The sequence below is a fragment of the Curcuma longa genome, chromosome 10 (genome assembly GCF_044706935.1).
Source record: "Curcuma longa cultivar G26 ecotype Majalengka, Jawa Barat chromosome 10, ITB_CL_G26_1.1, whole genome shotgun sequence".
NCBI lineage: Eukaryota > Viridiplantae > Streptophyta > Magnoliopsida > Zingiberales > Zingiberaceae > Curcuma > Curcuma longa.
In genome coordinates, this window is record NC_133870.1 from 8,720,998 (window position 1) to 8,742,281 (window position 21,284).

A 21,284-nucleotide genomic window follows, 5' to 3' on the forward strand; every position below is an offset into this window, starting at 1 on the left:
TTTAAAGATGCAGAGAATCAAACCCGTATCTCATGCGAAGCTAGCGCTTTAAGCTACATGAAAAATGTAACATAAAATTTAACATGACATACTCAATTGCATGAAGTAGGATTCAAATGGATGTGAAACCTGCATACAGTATGTCATATTGAATTTCATACTATATTTTTCAGATAATACATTATTCCATGGCTATTTAATAGTAGCAAATATTATAGTTTTATCTGTAAGATAACTTTCGGCCTTTCGCCATACATTCTGTTAATTTAGCATTATCCAACTACTATGTTCCAGATGTTGATGTGCCTTGGTTAAACAGAAGGCAAAGACTTTACTTTTTTTTGTTGTTGTTGTTGTTTTATACTTCAAAAAACAAGTGTCTTTGCAAGTCATCAAATTTCTTGATTACAATTTTTATACAACTTGCAATGTCCAGCATCAAACAAAGACTATTTATCTTGGGAAGAATAATTCAAAGCCATAAGACAAGCAAGGAGAAACGATTACAGCAAGCCTACAACAGATCCTTCTTGCGCTTAGTTTTTCCCAGAAGCAAGAATGAGGTCACACAGCAATCCAGATTCTCTGTGTTGATATTACATTAGCTTTCTTTAGCCAGCTCATCTATCTTGATGTAACTGACTGTGGTTTCACCCCAATCTTCTTCCATGAAACAGTGGGCATTATCTGAGTTGTGTCGACTCGATCCTTAAATTTAATGGCGAAGTTGAGCAATGAATCCAACAGTGAATCAGAAAGCAAGTGTGGCTGAAGGCCTAGCTCAATCAGCTTAGTGTGCTTGGCATTGTAGTAGTGTTCTTCTGCCTCCACTCGTGGATTTGGCACATTCATTGTCTGCACATCCAGTCCCAGCTTCTTTCCCGCAGTTGTCACCAACTTGGCAAGATCATTGACCGAGAATTGCTCGGTGAACTGGTTAAACACTCGGAATTCACCTTGCTTGGCTGGATTTGCAATCGCTAACTCAACGCACCGTACTGTGTCCCTGATATCCAGATATCCTCGAGTCTGCAAAGTGATATTCAAATGGGAGTTAGACAAGAAAGAATTGCATATGACTTGCAATGTTAGAATTGTCATTTTACCTGACCACCCTTGCCGTATACAGTAAGAGGGTGTCCTACTGCTGCTTGCACACAGAACCGATTAAGTGCTGTCCCGAACACCCCATCATAATCGAATCTGTTGTATAGCTCTTCATGCATCTCAGTTTCATCCGTTCCAACTCCGTAAACAACACCCTGGTTCAAATCTGTAGCCTGGATCCCCCAGGCCTTGCAAGTAAAAGCTATATTATGAGAATCATGCACCTTGCTTAGGTGGTAAAAGGAGCTGGCTTGCTTGGGATAAGGTAATGTATCTGTTCTTCCATTGTGAGTTATGGTAATATAACCTTCCTCAATATCGATATTAGGAGTTCCATATTCTCCCATCGTCCCAAGCTTTACCAGGTGACACTCCGGGCTAAATTCTTTGATAGCAAAGAGAACATTAAGAGTTCCAATCACATTGTTATGTTGTGTATACACAGCTCTGGACCGGTCAATCATAGAATAAGGTGCAGATCTTTGCTCACCAAAGTGAACAACAGATTCAGGTTCCAAAGCTTTAAAAGCTTCAGCAAGGAACTCAAAGTCACATATATCACCAATATAGAGTTGGATGTTTCTGCCTGTTATTGATTTCCAACGTTGAATACGATTCTGGATGGAAGATATCGGTGTAAGGGAGTCAATACCAAGCTGGTGATCAAATAGGCGACGGACAAGATTATCAACTATAGCAACCTCATAACCTTTATTTGAGAGGTGCAAGGCAGTTGCCCAACCACAATAACCATCTCCACCAATAATCATCACCTTTTTGGATTTGGAGAATGGATCACTTTGAAGTGACCCAGACAACAAACTTTTCTCAAGTTCTTGGTTCATGGGGGCAGCAGTAGCTCGTACAATTGATAGATTTTGTTGCCTAACCTTACAGGACCTAAGGACCTTTTTTGAACATCTGTCAGTTTGGAATGGAAGAGAGTAGTGGTAGATGGCAGAACATGAACCAGTACTTCTAACAAAGGTTTTGGTTGCTGGGAAAGAATTCATGTTGCAGTGGGCTATGGCAAAATGAGCCATGGAAACTCTGTAGCTTCCTTTTTCACGGGAAGCAGATTATTTTTACCAGAAAACCTGCAAATACCAGTTCAGTTTCTATACAAAGAAGATTCAAAAAGATGATCAACAACAAACAACTAGGGATAGAATACATGGCTTAAAGCATTAAGAGACAGTCGTAAAAAAAATCCAAAATTTGAAAATCAACTTAAGTTTCATTCTCCATAATTTGGAAGAGATAACATACATTGATGGAGATATAACAATCACAAATACAAAAGCATGCATAACGTTTTCTGAATTAAATAACTTAATATGGAAAAATATACTATGAATTAGAACACTGAAGAAAACTAATCGAGAATAAATGCTATGTAACTTCCTACCTACCATTAGAAAGGATGATACCTGTTTCAGTTCTCTTTTAAGAAGCAACACTTGAAGGGTGAATTTGATATAAAGACACAGAAAATCCTAAAATGTTTTGGGAGAAAGCATTCAGTATTATTTAGGACACCTATTACATGGGTAATTATATCAGAATGCTGACACAAAGAAGGTGGAAGATATTGCAGCTTATCTATTTAAACGAATAAATACGCACTTCTAATATGTTACAGCAAGAAAATACAAGTAGAGTAACCATGAAATGCATTTTTTGGATCCTCAACAACCTCTAAAATGCATCCCAAAAGTGGGAAAACAAAATGCCACATGAATTATTTTTTAAAAATCTATCAACTGTAGAAAATTAACCATCAACATACTGTCTCAAGCTAAAGTCACCAAAATTTCAAGCACCAACTCCTGCTGCTAGGATACAGAATCAGCAAGTAACTATCTATTAATCAAGATTTTCTATATTGTTTTGGAGAACAATAAAATCTTTCAAAGATCGAAGCTTACTCGATCCTTTAAAAAACCCTCCCATCAAATAACAAAGCACACAAACTCTCTTCTTTCTCACAGTATGTCCACAAAATCGCAGTAAAGAGAAAAGCTTTCACGACACAAAATAGAGGGAAAAGAAGCAGCTTCATGCAAAATGGAGTCAAACTTACAGTTCTACCCATACTCAATCAAACAAAAGGTAAAGAGCAAAAAAAAAAAAAAACAGCAAAGATCTGACCTTTTTCTCTGGAGGGAGCGGCGGCGGCAGCAGATAAAAGTCCGCCGTGATCTAAGTTCCGTTTAAACCGACAAAAATGGGATGAAAATAGTCAAGCGAGCAGCCTAGCGATTTCAAACCCTGGAACGCGAAGGCATGGAGATCTGGATAGGGTTTTACGGAATGGGCGAAATCAGAAATGCAGGAGGATATTCTCCGAATATCATCGAAACTATCGATATCATAACAACGTTACGTCTTAAATCCGACAAGCCGGTACGTGATAACACTGTTATCTCGTACAGATACATTCTACCCCTTCTGTAACGGTCTCCACTGAAGAGAGTGCAGGTTCAGGTCTGCTCCAGCTTCTTTTCTTCGATACCTCAGCAACAGCAGGCCTGTGAAGTTCATCTGATGAACTTCACAGCTCCCTGATAATGCAAATTGTCATACTGTTTTTCAATTGGCAACTTTTTTTCATGTTTCATTTTCATTCATTAAGATTGTGCTTTTGTTGCTGCATAAAATTTCAGACGAGATGATCCTTATCACAGTGAATGAATAGGAATGTTTGGATAGAACCAAACTTCAGAAGTGTCGAATCTTAAAGGTTACTGAGTAAATTAAGAAGAGCGGCGTTTAGATGCCTAATCTCAGGTCCAAGACGGCGTTCGGGCTTCGGTCGTCGGTGCATTCGGGAGGCGGCGGCGGCGGCAAGTTGAGATCGAGCATGTAGCTCCTTGTAGAGGAAGAGTCCGGCGCAGGTTCCTCTAGTTCTTGGTGATCCTTCTCCCGGTGACACCTCTTGTGCCCGCCAAGTGCTTGATCGGAGGAGAAGCCTTTGGAGCAGACGTTGCTCCGCTTCCAACTGCTTCCCAACGCATCCATGGCAGAAAGGGGAGTGGCGTCTCTGGGAGTGCCGCGGGAGAGCAAGAGGAGGATTGAGGCGACCTCGCGCTCCTCGGCAGTGAAGCGCTGGTCGGGTGGGGGCGGGCGGCGGAGGTGGGGCGGTGGGTTGATGCCGCGCCACTGCCGCTCCGGGTGGCAGCGCATGTGGCCAAACAGGGCCTTCCAGGACGAGAACCGCTTGCCGCACTCGGTGCACGGCGGGGTGGAAGCGGAGGCGAGCTCTAGCTTTCCGCGCGGAGCCTTGGACCTCGGCGGCAGGGTGTCGGCGGCGAAAGAGCCGGCTGAGGAGTGGTGGAAACGCGAGAACCCATGGGGGAGCTTGTAGCGAGGCAGAGTTATGTGGCTGCTCCGAGGAGGAGGAGTGAAGTGGTGACGGGATGAGGGGAAGCAAGGAGGCGGCGGCGGCGGCGGAGGAGGCGGCGGGCGGTTGAAGGTGGAGGAGGAGGACACGGATGAGAAAGCCATGGATTCGGAAAAAGTGGAAAGCATGGGAGAGGAAGTGACTTTGAACCGCAGGTAGTTGGGGCGGTTACTGATCATCCAAAACTAATTTATATTAAATTAAATAAATACGTGATGGATTAAAAATCTTCTTTCTTTTATTTTTTTTATTCATCCTAATATCTATATAATAAAATTGCATACCCAATTCCATACCTATTATTTGGAAGCAGCATACATCACCAATCATCACCATCATCATCACCATCACCATCACCGGAGTCGGTAGTAGAGATTGCAGTCGTCGGGGTCGGGGTCGAGGTGCACGCTGGCGAGCTACTTGTTGCCGGAGGACAACAATACTAATCTCATAAGAGTATCTTTATTCACTACTACTGCAGCTCCAACACAAGCAAGCTTACAACACCTACGATCCATGCCAGGGAAATCCAAGGCACAAATTTTTCACACTAAGCAGTCATTTTGTAGCATCAAGACAATAAACAGTGCTTCCAATGAGATGATAAGGAACATTTACTTGAGATACTTGTGAAACCAATCCATTAAATCCTTGTGAGCTTCTTCAGCTTTTGCTACTGCTTCTTCATTTTTGGTGTCATACCGAACAGTCCATCCATGAGCAGCACCAGGAAAAATCTTCACAAAACTGTCCACCTGAGAACAATACAAGTAATTTTTGTCTAACGAGTTTATCACATGTAAAATTTAGATTTCCAAATGTAAGGCACTAGTTTATAATATATAGCTAATTTCAATTCAAATTCACTTCTACTTGATTCTTTTAACTTAGAGAGCAGGGGAAGCACACATTTTCTTTTTTTTTTTTTTTGCAAATAGTTACTTGGTGGTGCAAGTAGTCACCTACTTGACTTGTCCATGAGACCCAATATAAACGGCCTTCCTCTGATTGGCTTATAGAGTATGCACATTCAGAAACTGACCTCTAGAATATTCGTCCCATTTGGGATTCAACGAGATCCAATATGAGTGAGTGAAAGGGATATTCGTCCCATTTGGGAAGTGCAAATTTGATTTCCAAAGTGGACTATTAAAACACTTCTAGTAAAGGAGACATACCTCAGTTTTTGTGGATAGGATTCCCTCAAATTGCTTTATTAGTTCAGCTGGAGTTATGGTGTCAGTTTCAGCTGCCAGTATTGAAGTGGGGCGTTTTATCTCTGGAGGCAATTTCAGTGATCATTTCCATTACAATATTAGTTGCAAGTAAAATTCATACAAACAAGTTCCAAATTGACTAACTAGAACTATTGCAAGCAGCAGATTAGTTACCAGTTATATCATCTAGTTTAACCATTGATGGGTGTAGCATTACCACTGCCTTGACATAATCAGTCTTTGCGAGTTCAGCGACCACTTTACCTGATAAGTTGTAAGATATCAGAAAGAAGTTGAACTGAGGATTTGTAGCATTTAAGGAAATAAGGAGAGGTAAAGAACTTACCACCCCAGCAAAATCCAGCAGCCCCAATCGCCTCTATGCCTTTACTTTTCAAATATTCAATTACGGATTTTGCATCTTCAAAACCTTTGTCCTACATTAGTTAAAAGTTGATTATAGCTACATTAAAGATAGGTTATCTAATTAAGATAGTAGACATGAAACCAAAAAGGTGGCACACAGAAAAAGTGACAAATGTTAAAAAAAAATGCTATCAAAAAAATGGAAAAAAAATGAGGCCATGATGAATAAAGATGACAAGTTGCATCCTTTGCAAAGTAAAAAAAAATGCTATCAAATGGAGAGGCCATGATAAGAGAGAAATTTATCAGCCAAATTTCTAACTCAAGCAATAAAGATGAAAGTTGCTTCCATATAATATGCACAATATGATGGACTCTCGATATCTTAAATCAGATAAGAATTTCACCATGTAACAAATACATACCAATAGTCAGCAAATTTCTGTAATTTGCATAATAAATCATATATCCATCTTGTTAGTTGTCAAGCCAACCATGGTGTTTCTAAATAGAATATGTGCATTTATTCAACAACCATATATCTTCTATTATGTAATCACTATTGTTTAAGCCTATGAGCTACAAACACACAATTGTACACTAAAAACAAAAGATAGATCTGCTACCTCAACGGCCCCTCTAGAACCGACCCCATAGATATGGAGGGAGGTTAATTCAAGTACACAAACTTTAGACGTATGGCGAGATCGAAAATGCAGGTCATCACTTCCTAAGGATCGACCTTTGACCATTACATCAGCAATACCATGCACCCATTGTCTGCGCTACGCCTTGGAGGCAATATGTTATACACTAAATATACAATGGAGAGATTGCCATGGGTTCCATCTCACTCCTAAAAGAAAATTTACAGATATTTTTTTGGCCAAAAGGAGTAGCAACATACCGTCCCATGATTTTCCAACCACATCATTACAGATCTCTCAGGATTTGGTGCATAGGGATCCCCATAGAAAAAGTCAGGAACTACCACAAAGAATCCAGCAGCTGCAACTTTATCAGCTAGTTTCCTTCAATCAGAAGTACATGTATGTCAACTCGAACATACTAAATTTGCAAAGTTTAGAGCATTGACAACAATCAATAATGTGGAACCATTTATTGGTGAACAGAGCAGTAAATCATCATCAATAATTAACGATGAACAAGAAAATGATGTTGGTCAAGAAACAATGTCCATTCTAGACAAGTTACTTCCTGCTAAATCATCACCCACACTAATATGCTAAATCACCTATCAGGCATTCCAAGTGGTGGACTCGCCAACGTGCAACATTCACGTCCAAAGAGACAAGTTCACATTTTGGATCATCCTGATTGAGTAGGCTCTATAGAGTACAGAAATCTTTATGGATTAAACGAAAAAGAAAGCCATTATGATGATTGATCCGGTCCGAGATCAAAGGATGGGATGACCCGGTAAAATTAACCACTACCGATTAATTTCAGTCGGTAGATACAAGTTAGGTTGCTTCTTATGAAGTCTGTCTTCGATAGGCCGACTTCCTTCACCTAGGACTTTCTGCAGGTCGGACTTTAGTAGACCGACTTCCTTCAGGTTGGGCTTTTTGCAAGTCAAGTAGCAAGGAGGTCCTTCGAACAAAGGTCTGAAAAAGACTCAAGGAAGAGATTAGAAGGAGGGTCAAGGTGAACCTTGGCAAGGCTCCTCCGACGCACAAGTCGGACCTTAGAGAAAAGGTGGAGAGAACGAATGGAAAAAAAAGAGAGTAGTTCTGAATTGCTTACCTTGGTGCTGCAACTGGTCACCTTTAAATAGAAAGTGAAAGGATAATCCTGGTTCTCAAAGGGCACACCTCTTCCTTTCTTGTTGAGAGATACCTCTCTTAGTGATCAACGCTTCAACAACCTGATGGGTGCTTCAGCAACTACCGAGTCAAATCAGAGTTCCAATTTGGGTGGACCAAACTTGAATGTGACTCGGACGGAATTGACTTGAGGTTTTCTATCAAGGGTCGACTTGACCCGAACTTGATTTGACCGGACCTGAACTCGGCTTGACTTGACCCGAACTCGTCTTGACTTTGACTTCCAACTCAGCTTAATTTTTGACTTGAATATGTCATGTGATGCTGACTTTCCTCACCATATCAATGATAATGGTGCGCAATTGGCAAAGAATTTAGAGGTAGGTCAAGATAGATTGATAATGTCGTAGGTAGGGATAACAAATAGGATTTCATATCCTCCGTCCTCATCTCCATTTATTATATCCATCATCACCTCATCGGGTATTCAACTTTTATCTCATCCCAATACCTGTCAGAGGATCGGATATCCATACCCTACCCAAATATCCTATTACCATCTAAAATTGCATTTTTTGAATATATATATATATATATATATATATATATATATTATAATTTAATCGAGTATTCGAGTCGGGTATGGGTAGGATTCTACTAGACCCGCCTCTATACCCGAATTCAAAAATCTCCATGTCCGATTATCCAATTATTCAAAAATCTCCATGCCCGATTATCCCTCCATATGCTCCTCCATTCGGGTTGGATATTGTATCCTCCATCGGGTTCGGAAGAAATTATTATCTCTAATCGCAGAAGTAAAAATGCTCCTTTTAAAAATACTCCTTTAGAAAAAGTATATTTATAGAACAAAGATGCCAAGGTACTACTACAAATTTAAACATTAAACGAAACAAGATCTCTTCCTTTTTTTTCGTCTTGACCACAAAGGTTCCCTAAGTGATATTGGATGTGTCCAATTGGGAAAGGGCTATAAGGATAACCCTCTACAAACAGTGTCATTACATGGATTTGAACTCCAACACATTGGCAAAAAGTGCAAAAATCTTCAGGATCTAACTCGCTTACTATTAGACAATGTAACTGTTAGTAACAAAATCCTCTTTAACAGTTATTAGCATGCTGATTAACACAAATATCTGCTACATACCTCAAGTTCGGTGCTTCATACCCTGCAAAAAGATGAAATTTATTAGGGAAGGCGTCCTACACATTCGGTCATACGCAAATACAAGACCAACGTAGTGAAAACGCTATAGCAACGAAGCTCATATAAAGCATACGTATGTACAAATGAGGTCACCTCCTTTCTATGATCCGTTTACCTACCTATCAGTCCACCACGTTAAAAATTAGTTCACATTAGGATTTTTAACGAAATGTCGTGTTTACAATATAGGGTAAAGACTATGAGTTGACGTCCTAATCTTCTACATGTTGGAGTCTTCCTTTACACATGAGAATATGCCAGATTCAACAAAAAAGCTTTCCTGAAAACGAGAAGACGAGAGAGAGAAAGGGGCGAAGACATACCGTAGACATCGGAGACCAGAACGACGGCCGCCTTGCTGTTGGGAGAGCCGGCAGTGTAGGCTTTGAGACCGCCAATGCTCTCCACGACGGATCCTTCGCCAGAGGCAGAGCTCAACACCGGGGGGTTCTCGCAGCACTGTGCGCCTGCCATGGCCGATCCAGAGGGGAAATTGGGGAATGCCAGTGGTGTGTGTCGCCGAATCCTAGGGATCGGATTATCCAAAGGGAAAAAAGGATTCGTTGCATTTCCATTAACATTTCAAACCGTGCAATTCTTGTAATCGCCGTCGATCGATAAATACACGGCGGATGAAATGAGAGAAGCAAGATCTCATCGTCCAAACACGAAGTTGGGTAATTTTTGTTTTTCGAAAATGACGCACCTTATTTGCCATAATAAAATTTAATTGAAAAAAAGATAAAAATAAAAAAGGCATTCCTTATTTTGTTATTATTAAAAGATATCTAATTTTAATAATAATAATAATAAGACATTTTTTTTTATTTTAGAGTTGCTAATATTAAAGCAAGTTTATTACGTTTAAAAAGAATATTTTAATATAATGTAGAAAAGATCATATTTTTTTATGAAATTCATATTCATAATATTATAATATTTTAAGCATAAACTAAATCATTTTTAACCAATATTTAGTTTTTATTTATGATATATTATTTTTTAATACATTTATTATTTTTTTAGCCACTTCAAAGGAATAAAAAGGAATCTACATGAACTAAAAGAATCTCACAAGAGAACAAAATTAAACCATGATATCAATTTTCAGAAACAATTTTGTCAGTTAAAGATGGTTTTTATTTTACCCTCGGAGCATAACTGAGTTAGTTACGACAAAACAGACTTGCAGAAGAGGACAAGGGTTCGAATCTCGACGAAATCGAGCAATACCCACCGCCGTCGTAATCAACTGCAGTTTTTCGATTTACCTTCTCACGGGTGATCATGAGACTGATCGTGTAGGGCCGCTAAAGTAACGGATTCCACCTTTTGCAAAAGAAACAATTTTGTCCTTTTGCAAAAGAAACAATTTTGTCAGCTATATTTAGACATTCAAGCTGAGTCTATAAGTTCACTTATCAAATTTAAGCCTCGAGAAGTCTATAAGTTGACTTTTCATTCAATGAAGGTCTAAATATACGGTCAAATTTATGCCTTGAGCAAGAACAAACTGAGTACCTCATAGAGCTCTACTCATCACTATATTTAAACATAAATTTGTCAGTTTAGCATGAAAGTCAACGCTCCTTTGCAGTATCTGCTGAACTGTGAAATGAATGAAACACAAGAATTTAAGAACTTCAGTTTCAAGAAAACAAAATGCAGAGTAACCTTTTTAATGAGTTCATAATTTGCATGATTATTGGACACCATAATCACCTACAACCAACAAAGGTAATTAAAAGGATTATTAAAGAACAAATAGTCGTCTTCCAGACAGATATTAACAGTATTTGCTACTAGATCACGAAGAACAACAGAGTTGCAATGCAAGTTATGTGATGCATACCTAAATGATAGTTCTACATAAAGTGGCCGAGAACTTTCAGATTGGTACTATTGCATAGTTAGCAGCAGTGACTTCTCCGATCCGAAAAGCAGATGGCTCAGATAGCTCAGGCACACTAGAAACAGGCTTTCCAGTCAGCAGATTTCTGAACGAATCAAGCGCTTCGCGCATCCAATTATATCGACAAAGTTCGTAGGCCTCTCCAACAGTCACCTGTTTTGCAGGAAAAACTGAAGTTAGAAGAGAATAAAAGTTTTCAGAGTGTTTTGAGGGTTGGAAGTATCACAAGATCTATCAAATTCTGACCCATTTCCTGGCATGGATGTCCATCTCAGGGTAGCAGTTTAGCTCCTCAGTGACCTCCAATGCAAACATGTAACCCTTGCAGGTTCCTTCCAAGCTGCATGTGTTCTGTCTGCTCTTGCTTCTGAATTCCCAAACACCTAATGCAGTTTCCTGGATAATGAATGATATTGTGATGACTGTATCGAACTTCAGATAATGAGAAAGTCATCAATGTTGAATTGGTCTTATCGATCATTCAGTTGGATGTATAGTCAGTCATTAGCAATGACCTCATGAAAGTACATGCCACTTCTAGGAGATTAAGAACTAACACAGCCAAAGAATTGAAGCATGTTCCTTGGCCAAATTTTTCTTCAGTTGGCTATTTCTTTCTACAGACAAGAATTGATTTAGAAGAAAAAGACCATCAAATCCATTGGACATATTCAAACTTCCCTGAATTATTGTGAAAAGAATATTAAATACACAAAGTTGGCCTCAGAAAGTGACATTAAAAATTGTGCTGATGAGCGAATGATTAGCGAAATTAGGCTAGTTTATCATGGGTATCCAATACCAGAAGAAAAAAAGAAGTTTCAGCATCAGCAAAGAGATATTGAAGGTGTTGGACAAACAAGAATCACAGCACATGCAGAGCAGTTGGAGGATGCAACAAAATATCATATCGAGGAAGATTCGAGTAACAAATTTCCACATGATACAACAAGGTTCTATTTTAATACTCACATTCAGAGTTCCCCTCACTCCTGCTTCTTCCAAAGCTTCACGGCATGCTGCTTCACTTGCAGTTTCATCTATTTCCCATCCACCCTGTCGCAGCAGATATATCACACAAGAAACAAGCAACGACCTCAGTGAGTACTCTCCTACTGAGCTACGATCTGAAAGAACAGGAGCTTCTTTACCTTTGGGAAGACAAAATCATGCCGACCTGGAGAACTGATCATGAGAACTTCCACTCTATCTAGCAGATCACCAGATTGATTGTTGCCTACTCTACTTATCTTGTAAGGAATGCATCTGCACAGACCAGTGACTCTTGTTATATTGTTCAATTGCTCTTACTTAATGAATCAGAGATCAGTGAATTCTCTGATACAACAACTTGATAATATCCTTTTTTTTGTTTTCTGTTTCATGGATACGCAACACAGACATACAGCTAACATGATGGAGATGAAACATAAAGGCCAAATATTGATGGATCTGGAACCATGTCTTTCTAATTGAAGCATTTAAACAAGAAAACAAACTCGAGCTAAGAATAAAGACATAGGCAACGGTAAGAGTGTAAGGTACCCTGCGACCAGCCGGAGCTGGTTGTGATACCGCTGCTGATGGCGGCCCTTGCGAGCAAGCAGAAGAGACGACATACTTCCACAGTCAAAGGAAAGCTGCTACCTTTTGCCAAACAAAAACAAGAACACAAGCACACGATAGGGAGATCAGCAGTGCCGGCCAAAAATAAAAAAAGAAGTAAATTATTAGCAATATGGAATTCATCTACCTCACCTGGGATTACCACCGCCAGGTCTCGGCGACCAGGAGCTCAAAACCCCATCTTTATACTGCCGCTGTAAGAACCCTTGAAAACCAGGTCTTTTCGGAAATAATCGGGAACTTTGTCTTCTTCAACCTTGTTTTTCGTCCATCCGAGCGTTCGCCTCGCCGCATTCAAAGTTTCCCCAGTCCCAGCCCCCAAGCAAACGCTAGGGCGACGAAGAACGAAAAGAAATCGAGAAAGGGTCGTACAGAAATTCGAAAACCAACCTTGGCCATGGCTGCCCATTCCCGCCGAAGTTAACCCCTTCGGAGTCAACGAAACCGCGCAAAGATTCAATTTTTTTACGCGAGACGCAAACTAGTAGCTTTAGCCCTTCATTTGATTTCGCAGAAAAGGACGCGGAGGCGACAGCCAGGAAGACTCAGTAAACGAACGATACCTTCATGGCGCAACCAGCGCAGGCGGTGACCGCGATCTTTCAGCGAAGCCGTGCTCCTCCGCGCCCCAAGAAATCGGGAACCCGATTCGACGAAGTGTTCAGGCGCGACCTAATCCAACTCTTGCCGTGCACGATTGATGAAAAAACAGTGAAAAAATGTTCATTTCACTCCTCTTCAACCATTCTAGAATCTTAAATCCTCATAAATTCCTCCAAAATCTTTATCATTCTAACGACGAGCAATTGACGCCGACTTGTTTACTAGTCACTCACTCTTCATAAGCGAAGTAAAAAAAAAAGATAATTTTTCTCTTGAAAAACTAATGTACCGTGGAGAATGATAAGATCGTTAAAGGTGATACAAGTAAACAAGGTCGTGAGAAAGATCGTGAGATTATCTTATTGAAATATATAAGGGTCGAATCTCGATGAAGTTGAATCAATATCCTCTTAATGGTCAATTCCTCATGATCTTAAAGTTGATCATATAGAACCGTTAGAGTGGCATATTCTACTTTCGAGAGAGATTATCTTATTAGTTTGTAGGGAGATTTCAATCGAAAAATAATATGTTTAAGGTTGTATTTTGTAGTCACGCTCAATCTTAAGTTTTGGTGTTAAAGTACTTAAGCAAAATAACGTCCAATGGTTTAGGAAAGATTTCGACTATCAGCTCTTAGTGATTATTCTTTCTACTGCTCTATTTTGTTAAATGTTACCAAGGAGATTTTTTTTAAATATATTTGAAGAGTGATTCACTAGTTATTGTATTTTTTTTACAATAACATTAAAAAAGATATTTTTAATAATAATAGTAATTATTATTAACAGCAAAGTAAGACTCATTTCATAATTAATAATCTAAAAATAATTAACTTCAGTCACTAACTATTTACTAATGGTAAAAAATTAAAAGAACATTCATTTTAAGAAATCATCTAGAGCATCTCTTTTTTATTTTTAATCAAAATGACATTTTGCTCTATGTAAAATAATATAACTATTCTTTAGTATACTATTCAATATTATTATCTTTCATCAATCTATTATATGAATAGGACAAGTGCGTATTGTAGCGGCTACAATTTCGTAACTACTACAACGTGAATGTTGTTGAATATAAGAAATTCAAATTGTAACAACTACGGGTTGCAATCATAGCTGCTACAACGTGACTGCTAGTAAAAGAAAATGTTTGAATTTTAGTAACTACGAGTTCGTAGTTGTTACAATATGAATGTTAGGTAGATAAGTTTGAATTGTAATAATTATGATTTTGTAGCTACTACAACGTGAATGCTAAATGAATAAATTAAATCTGCATTGTAACATCTATAAAATCGTAACTATTACAATGTGAATATTTTTAAGGAAGTTAAGTATGTATTATAATAATTATAAAATCATAATTACTACAATGTGAACTGATTTATACAATTGATAGATCGATACATGATTTAATACGTGTGGTGAAAAATTTAATATCGAATAATGTGGTTGAGGGTATAGTTGTGTACTTTTATAGAGAAATGGATGGAGTGGGAGCCTTCGCCCCTTTAGATAAAAAATCAAAAAGAAACGGCGCCATGCAATAAAAAGGAATTATCCTTTAATAACAACAATTAATTATCCTTAAATTTATTTGACTATTAAAAAACTTTATATTACATATACCTTCCACCCCGATCACACGTGCCACAAGCTGACGTGCACGGGCGCATAGTCCGCCCGTGTGACATACTGTGGGCCATGCATGCACAAAGTCACGTGCTTCGTCATGTCCTTTGTCGGCCCGACCTGATGTATTTACTCAAACATCCTGTTAATGGCTTCTGACGCATGTATTAATTAAATTATAATATAATTGATCAACTTTATGAATAAGATAAAATAGTATTCTAACAATTAAGATTCCATAATTATTATAATAGTGAGAATTGAATTGTATTAGGCTATAAAATTATAATTTTACAACGTAAATATTTTTTAAATATTAAATATGTCAAATATATTATATCAGCCATAAAATCGTAACTACTATAATAATTATAGCTGTTACAATACCTCCGACTTCATCTAGTTGGTGGATTTTATCCTTTCAAATTTCATATTATAAATATATAGAAGATCATGAATTTATAAGATAGAAAATATTTTGATTGGTATGAAATCTTTTAGGTGAAATTCAAAAATAAGCTCAAAGTAGATAATATCGTATCATTATAAAAATATGTGAATTCCATTACGCAATAAGTGATATCAAAGTCATAATCTAAATGGAACTACGTAAAAAGCTTTAAGAAAAAAAAACTAAGTATAGAAGGCCTGGATTATAAGAATTATAGTGAAAGTTCCAAGTAAAAGTCATGATAAATTCTCAAAGCAAGTGGTGCTCCAGATATTTCATGTAAGGTGTGCGTCCAAACGATTGGAGTATCGTGGAGTATTATAGTCCTTCGTTTGATGAAAGGATTATTGTGATTGTAATCAAAATTTTATATTGAAAATACATAAAAATCCATGAGAATTTAGACTCAAAATGGATAATATTATATTATTATAAAAATATATGAATTTCATTGAGCAACGTGATATACTTCGGATGGCATTTTGCATTTGTTGCCTAAGATATGATATTGGGACAATAACATGGGCCTTTAGTGTGTTGTTAGATGTATTTCAAACTCAGACTTTTATTTTAGTTATGATTTGTAATGTCAAGATTGAATTTTTATTTTTAACTTTCAATCTCTCATAATTTGAATTTTAAATAAGATTAATATTCGACTTTTTTTGAGTGTATAAATTATACTAAGAATTTATGAGTTGTACACGTGATCCTTATTTTAAAAATGCTTTAAAAACTAAATTAAAATAAAAAAAAGAATATGCTTGTTTTGATTTAGTATAAGAAAAAGTGATATATCAATATTAGTAACACTTCATTTAACTTTTATAACATGTATATTTCATCGATCAATATCATATTATAGTAATTATATGATTGTTACAACTATAGTGATAGTTATAGCAGCTAACTACGAAATCATAATCGTTAAAAATAAAACTGTTTCAAAGTTTTGTAAAAAAAAAAAGAAAATAACCAACCCCTCCTATTCATAAATCTCAATCAGTCTTATGGACTCAATCCCTAGAGGTGACCGATCCGGTCTTACAGAAATTTCCCACCGACCACCAAGGTAAATCGGGAAGCGCATACGACGGTCAATCCAGATGTCCAGTATCCTTTGATTACGTTCCCCATTTGGAAGGAAAATTCTTACAAATACATCGTAACTGGGGATCGAACCGTGAGTCCCTAGATCACAATCCAGATGTCCTATCATTGCACCATCGCCCCGGGGATAATAATCAACCCCTCCTAGGCTCCTATATTCCATACACCATAATTAACAAAGCCAAAGGATTCTCTACTGACTGCCACTGGCTTCGTTCCCACCATTTGTCCCAAAGTCACATAATACATTATTATGAATGTCACATTGTACCTGTCGATCGATCAAAGAATATTAATGTAACTTTCTTGATCTGGAGGAACCACCCAATGATGCCAATTCCTGGCAACCCATTGTTTCTATATTCAATTCTATCAATCTCCATCGGTGTGAATAAATCCAAGCAGAAGAAGCCATTTAAAGAGTCTTTTTGCGATCATGATGTCTCTCTCTCTCTCTCTCTCTCTCTCTCTCTCTCTGCATGAAGCCTCCGTGATGCAACGCCCAGAGGGGAAAAGGAGAGTTCTGAACTTTCTTGTATTTTGTTCCTGATTCCCACTTTTGTGTCTGAGTGTGTCCAAGCAGAAGAAGCCAACCAGGCCTTCGCTTGCAGCTGGAGCAACGTAAATCTTGCATGGGACTGTGAAACAACTAAGTTGGTGTGGTGTTTTCAAATAGCATTCAATCTGGGTGGTTTATATCTTTTATGATTACAAAATATAATATATATATATTGATTGCAAGCTAGAACAACAATACGAACTAACATTGAATTGTACATTCTTATTATTATTATTATTGCAGGATGAGAAAGACTGACTGACAGTGTTTGTTATAAGGAGAGAAGAAGATGAATCCTTGATTTCTCACAGCATTGTGTTGTCGAACCCTGCAGAATGCAAGAGCACTGCTTTGATATCTTCTGGCAGAATCCCAGGGTCTTTGCATTGCTGGGAGAGGGGAAATTAACGACATGATCAAGAGAATATCGAATCGATTTTGCCTTGATATACAATAATGAGAAGAAAGATTGCTTGCCTCAGCTCGGAAAACGTCCAAGGCGAATCCATTGAAGCAGCTTATGACAGCTTGTTGGATGTCGAGCCCTAGGCCATCGAGTGCCCTCATGGTCGAAAGCAATAGACCAGGTTGGCGGGCACAGAACATATGGATGTTCACTGCTCGGCCTTCTCGTAGCCTAACTTCTACCTGCGAATGCAGAATTTAGATTATCAGCAACTGCAACAACATTAGATCGATACACTGAAAAATTCTAACCAGAAGATTGCATGCTTTGGAATCCTAAGTTCCACATCATGATTGTATAGTTTAACATAGGCACTGTTAAAGAGAATTGCTGATGAAAATCAGGATCTTTAAGGAAAGATTTGGATGAAGACACAAACCCTTGCTGGTTGATTAGTTGGGCTTGGTAAAGAAGAGCTCGAGCAAAGCTCCTCCTTCACACGACATGGTAGAGTAGGCAGTGTTGGAGTCAAAGGGTGGAAGCTCGCGCCACTAGTACCAGGAATTGAAGAACTTGAAGGAGTAGACTCTAGTTCATTATGAAGGTCGTTGATCCTTTGCAAAAGCTCTTTTAAGTACTCAATTGCATCGCCAAGAATCGAAGCTCTGTCCATCTACAAGGTCAAGATGGAATTATATACATCAATATCAGAAAAGATGATAAAAAAAAGCAAAATACCATTCCTACATTTTCTACTTAATTGTAACAAAAGAACTATACCATCACTAGTATAACAAAGAACTCCACAGCTATATGAACAAGGTAATCTAAAACTAAAACTATAAACATAGTTATGGGAATCATTGAAATTGATTGATAAAGAGATAGCTGCAGGATTTCTAAAATGGCGAGAGAATTAGCATGCTTTATGCTGCAGTATTTCTAGTCTAGATCATCCCCAAAGAACAATCTTGGGGCTAGACGATTCGGAATGCAAAAGTGAAGTGTTTTTCTTGACAATGACGAACCACAAAATTTGAGCAGCTATCATAGAACATGCAGTCAAAATTGGATAATTTGAAGGAAATAGAACTTGTTAATAGAAACCATCAAGTGAAGGATGCTCATTTCACCTTGCTGATCTTGGGAACCACAGATCTTAGCATGTAAAGCCGGTCGTTGAGCTTCTTTCTCCTCCTCCTTTCCGCCATTAAGTTCTTGGCAGGGAGGCCCTTCTTCTTCCCTTTCCGGTCTCCACCACCAGTCACTGTGCTGTGGGCAATCGAGCTGCTCCCTATGCCGCCATCCTTTGCCGTGTCCTCGCCTTTGGCGTCCTCTGCTGCACCGTCATCCGTGTCATAGTTCAACCCCGACGCATCCATGCTTCCATCGTCCATCTCGTACTCCTCGTCCCCTTTCCTATTCTTCTCGATCTCTTCTTCCAAAGTGAATTTCCCCTGGTTGCCCTGCGCCGCTCCTTCAGGGCTCCACAGCCCCCAAAAGGCACCATTTTCGCCACCCACGCCCGAATTCTGCCGGAGAGCGGCGGCGGCGGCCCGCTTCTGAAACAGCGTCGGCGGTGCTCCCATCGAAGGGAAGATCTCCAATGGCCTCAGAACTTTGGACCCGTTGAGAAATGGAGAATTTTCAAAGCAGTCGAAGCCCATGGGACTGAAGGCGGCAGTGGAGATGGAACCGGAACATCGCTCGGACGTCGGAAGCAGACGCCCACCGGAGAACTCGGCCGCTGAGCTCAGATCAGCACAGCCAAGTTGGTTGCCGGGTCCGACTCCAGCGAAACCCATGATTGCTTCCCCTTCACCGCCGCCGCCACCACCGACTCTATTCATCATGACAGAAGAAGCGGAGAAGTGGGGAGCCGAAAGAAACCCCGGAGCGTCGCACCCAAGATCGACCCCGGCGTCGAAGGGGCTCGAACAAACCGCACCAAAAAGAGAGGAAAACCCGGATTTCGGAGTGAAAAACGGCGGCATGTTTTGATCTAGGTCATCGACGGGCGGGAGCAGCAAGGCCTCATGCGGCTTAAGTTTCGAGGGAAAGCTCACGTCTTTGAGCTCCGGATGCTGCTGGAAGGCGTCGAAGGGGTGGTGGTGACCGGCGGCCGCGGCAGGTACCAGGTTGGGGGCGGATGCCGCGGTGGCGGCGCCGAAGTACCATTCGTCGTCGAGCATGGTCTTGAAGCTCGGGAGGCCGAGCTCGTCCTTGCCATCGCGGCCCATTACTCCGCCGGCAGCGCCTGCTCTAGTCCACGACTCGGCGTCCTCTTCGACGCCGGCCTCGTCCACCCACACGACGCCGTTCATCCTCGAGAGCAAGGCCCGGCTCGGAGTCGGAGGCTCTGCTTCTTTTGTACTGCTACAGATGGCTCTCCTTCCTCTGCCACTTGTAAGAGAGGCGATGGGTCTGAAACGTTACGTTTTCTTCAAAAAGCGCGACGCGTGGCGTGGCGTGCCGTTTTTTTCCTCTGTAACTTGCCATAATTAATTACTGAGCTGAGCTGTTAAAGTTGCAAAATGCCTATGGCTGGCAATCATGCAATAAACTACCCGATTTATACATTTTCACCTTTTTTTTCCTTTCAAAAATATAAAATTAAATACGATCAGAAATGCCAACGGCTGTTAATTAATTCTTATAATATATTATTTGGATAAATTTAACCTTTTTTGTTTTTGCTATTTTTCAAATGGAAAATAACCTACAATATGATAAGAAGATATCCCATGACAGTCATCAGACATAGTTGAGTTGGTTATGATGAAACAGAATTATGATTTAAATCTTGACAAAACTGAGATAATCTCATGGCAATTGCAGTTTCTCAATTTACTTCTTCATAGATGAATCAAGTTTCTCAATTTACCACTTTATAGATGGTCATAAAATAATTATATGAAATCGTTGAGATAGCAGATTAAAAAAATATAAAGATAAACTCAAAACAACAACATTACTTATGGATAAACATGTAATAATGTAGAGGTAAAACTAAAAGCAAACAAATAAATAGCTTTTGAACTTCCTAATTTTTTCCTTATAAAAGGAAAAAATTAAAAAATCAAAAGTACATTTTATTAGAATAGTCGAAATATCAAAATAATATTCCATCTCCCTTCTATACATTTTACTTTTCAAAATTATCTTCATTTTTTTATATTACAGGATCATAACCACTATAATTATTATTATATTATATAATAATTATAATAATATAGCAGTTATATAATTATCAAAATTAAGATTTTATAATTGTATAATTATATAATTACAATAATTATGATCTCGTAACTGTTATAATATAATATTGATTAATATTAACTTAGAAATAAATGGTATATTATAGTAGTTCATAATATTGATAAATATTGATTAGAGATGAAGTATTCATATTATAATAGTTATGAACCGTATCTACTACAATACAATATTATTAGCTTTGATTAGAATTTAAGTATTATTATAACATAATGTTATTCATGTTGACTATAAATAAAGTATCTAACCACATTACAATATTATTAGCTTTGATTAGAATTTAAGTATTATTATAACATAATGTTATTCATGTTGACTATAAATAAAGTATCTAGCCACATTTCTTCAGCAAATTAAGGGTAGAATCCGTCACCCCAGCAGTCTCACAGTCGGTTTCATGATCATCTGTGAGGAGGTAAATTGAGAAGCTATAGTTGACCACGATGAAGGAGAACATTATCTTGATTTTATCGAGATTCAACCTTTCTCTATTTCAATAACTATATTCTATCATAACTAACGTTAATTATATATACCTCAGAGCTAAAAAGAAAAGTATCTAGCCACAATACAATATTATTAGTGTCCAGAAT

General features: G+C 38.6%; 5 protein-coding genes across 7 annotated transcripts; all 5 read right to left on the reverse strand.

Moving 5' to 3' along the window:
• Window positions 1-381: 381 nt before the first annotated feature.
• Window positions 382-3,436, reverse strand: LOC141836647 (UDP-sulfoquinovose synthase, chloroplastic-like). Of its 2 annotated transcripts, none has more exons than XM_074724154.1 (3): window positions 3,259-3,436; window positions 1,107-2,204; window positions 382-1,029 (listed from the first exon to the last, which is right to left on the reverse strand). In XM_074724154.1, the coding sequence occupies exons 2-3, from the start codon at window positions 2,148-2,150 to the stop codon at window positions 625-627; spliced, it is 1,449 nt and encodes a 482-aa protein (XP_074580255.1). In that variant the 5' UTR covers window positions 2,151-2,204; window positions 3,259-3,436; the 3' UTR covers window positions 382-624. The 2 variants fall into 2 exon arrangements, with proteins under 2 accessions (XP_074580255.1, XP_074580256.1); XM_074724155.1 differs by lacking the exon at window positions 3,259-3,436 and adding an exon at window positions 2,538-2,667.
• Window positions 3,437-3,802: 366 nt separating this feature from the next.
• Window positions 3,803-4,614, reverse strand: LOC141836648 (zinc finger protein ZAT3-like). The gene has a single exon (XM_074724156.1). The coding sequence runs from the start codon at window positions 4,612-4,614 to the stop codon at window positions 3,880-3,882; it is 735 nt and encodes a 244-aa protein (XP_074580257.1). The 3' UTR covers window positions 3,803-3,879.
• Window positions 4,615-4,953: 339 nt separating this feature from the next.
• On the reverse strand, window positions 4,954-9,626 carry LOC141835948 (endo-1,3;1,4-beta-D-glucanase-like). Its single transcript, XM_074723354.1, has 7 exons — window positions 9,435-9,626; window positions 9,052-9,073; window positions 7,001-7,124; window positions 6,074-6,164; window positions 5,902-5,991; window positions 5,689-5,789; window positions 4,954-5,265 (listed from the first exon to the last, which is right to left on the reverse strand). The coding sequence occupies exons 1-7, from the start codon at window positions 9,583-9,585 to the stop codon at window positions 5,125-5,127; spliced, it is 720 nt and encodes a 239-aa protein (XP_074579455.1). The 5' UTR covers window positions 9,586-9,626; the 3' UTR covers window positions 4,954-5,124.
• A 1,210-nt stretch (window positions 9,627-10,836) lies between these two features.
• LOC141836353 (nudix hydrolase 13, mitochondrial-like) lies at window positions 10,837-12,654 on the reverse strand. Its single transcript, XM_074723822.1, has 5 exons — window positions 12,569-12,654; window positions 12,175-12,289; window positions 11,996-12,079; window positions 11,270-11,419; window positions 10,837-11,176 (listed from the first exon to the last, which is right to left on the reverse strand). The coding sequence occupies exons 1-5, from the start codon at window positions 12,640-12,642 to the stop codon at window positions 11,000-11,002; spliced, it is 600 nt and encodes a 199-aa protein (XP_074579923.1). The 5' UTR covers window positions 12,643-12,654; the 3' UTR covers window positions 10,837-10,999.
• A 4,000-nt stretch (window positions 12,655-16,654) lies between these two features.
• Window positions 16,655-19,782, reverse strand: LOC141836506 (transcription factor SCREAM2-like). Of its 2 annotated transcripts, XM_074724012.1 has the most exons (5): window positions 18,549-19,782; window positions 17,855-18,088; window positions 17,487-17,657; window positions 17,273-17,398; window positions 16,655-17,088 (listed from the first exon to the last, which is right to left on the reverse strand). In XM_074724012.1, the coding sequence occupies exons 1-4, from the start codon at window positions 19,737-19,739 to the stop codon at window positions 17,315-17,317; spliced, it is 1,680 nt and encodes a 559-aa protein (XP_074580113.1). In that variant the 5' UTR covers window positions 19,740-19,782; the 3' UTR covers window positions 16,655-17,088; window positions 17,273-17,314. The 2 variants fall into 2 exon arrangements, with proteins under 2 accessions (XP_074580113.1, XP_074580111.1); XM_074724010.1 differs by lacking the exon at window positions 16,655-17,088 and having other exon boundaries at window positions 17,098-17,398.
• Between the last annotated feature and the right edge of the window lie 1,502 nt (window positions 19,783-21,284).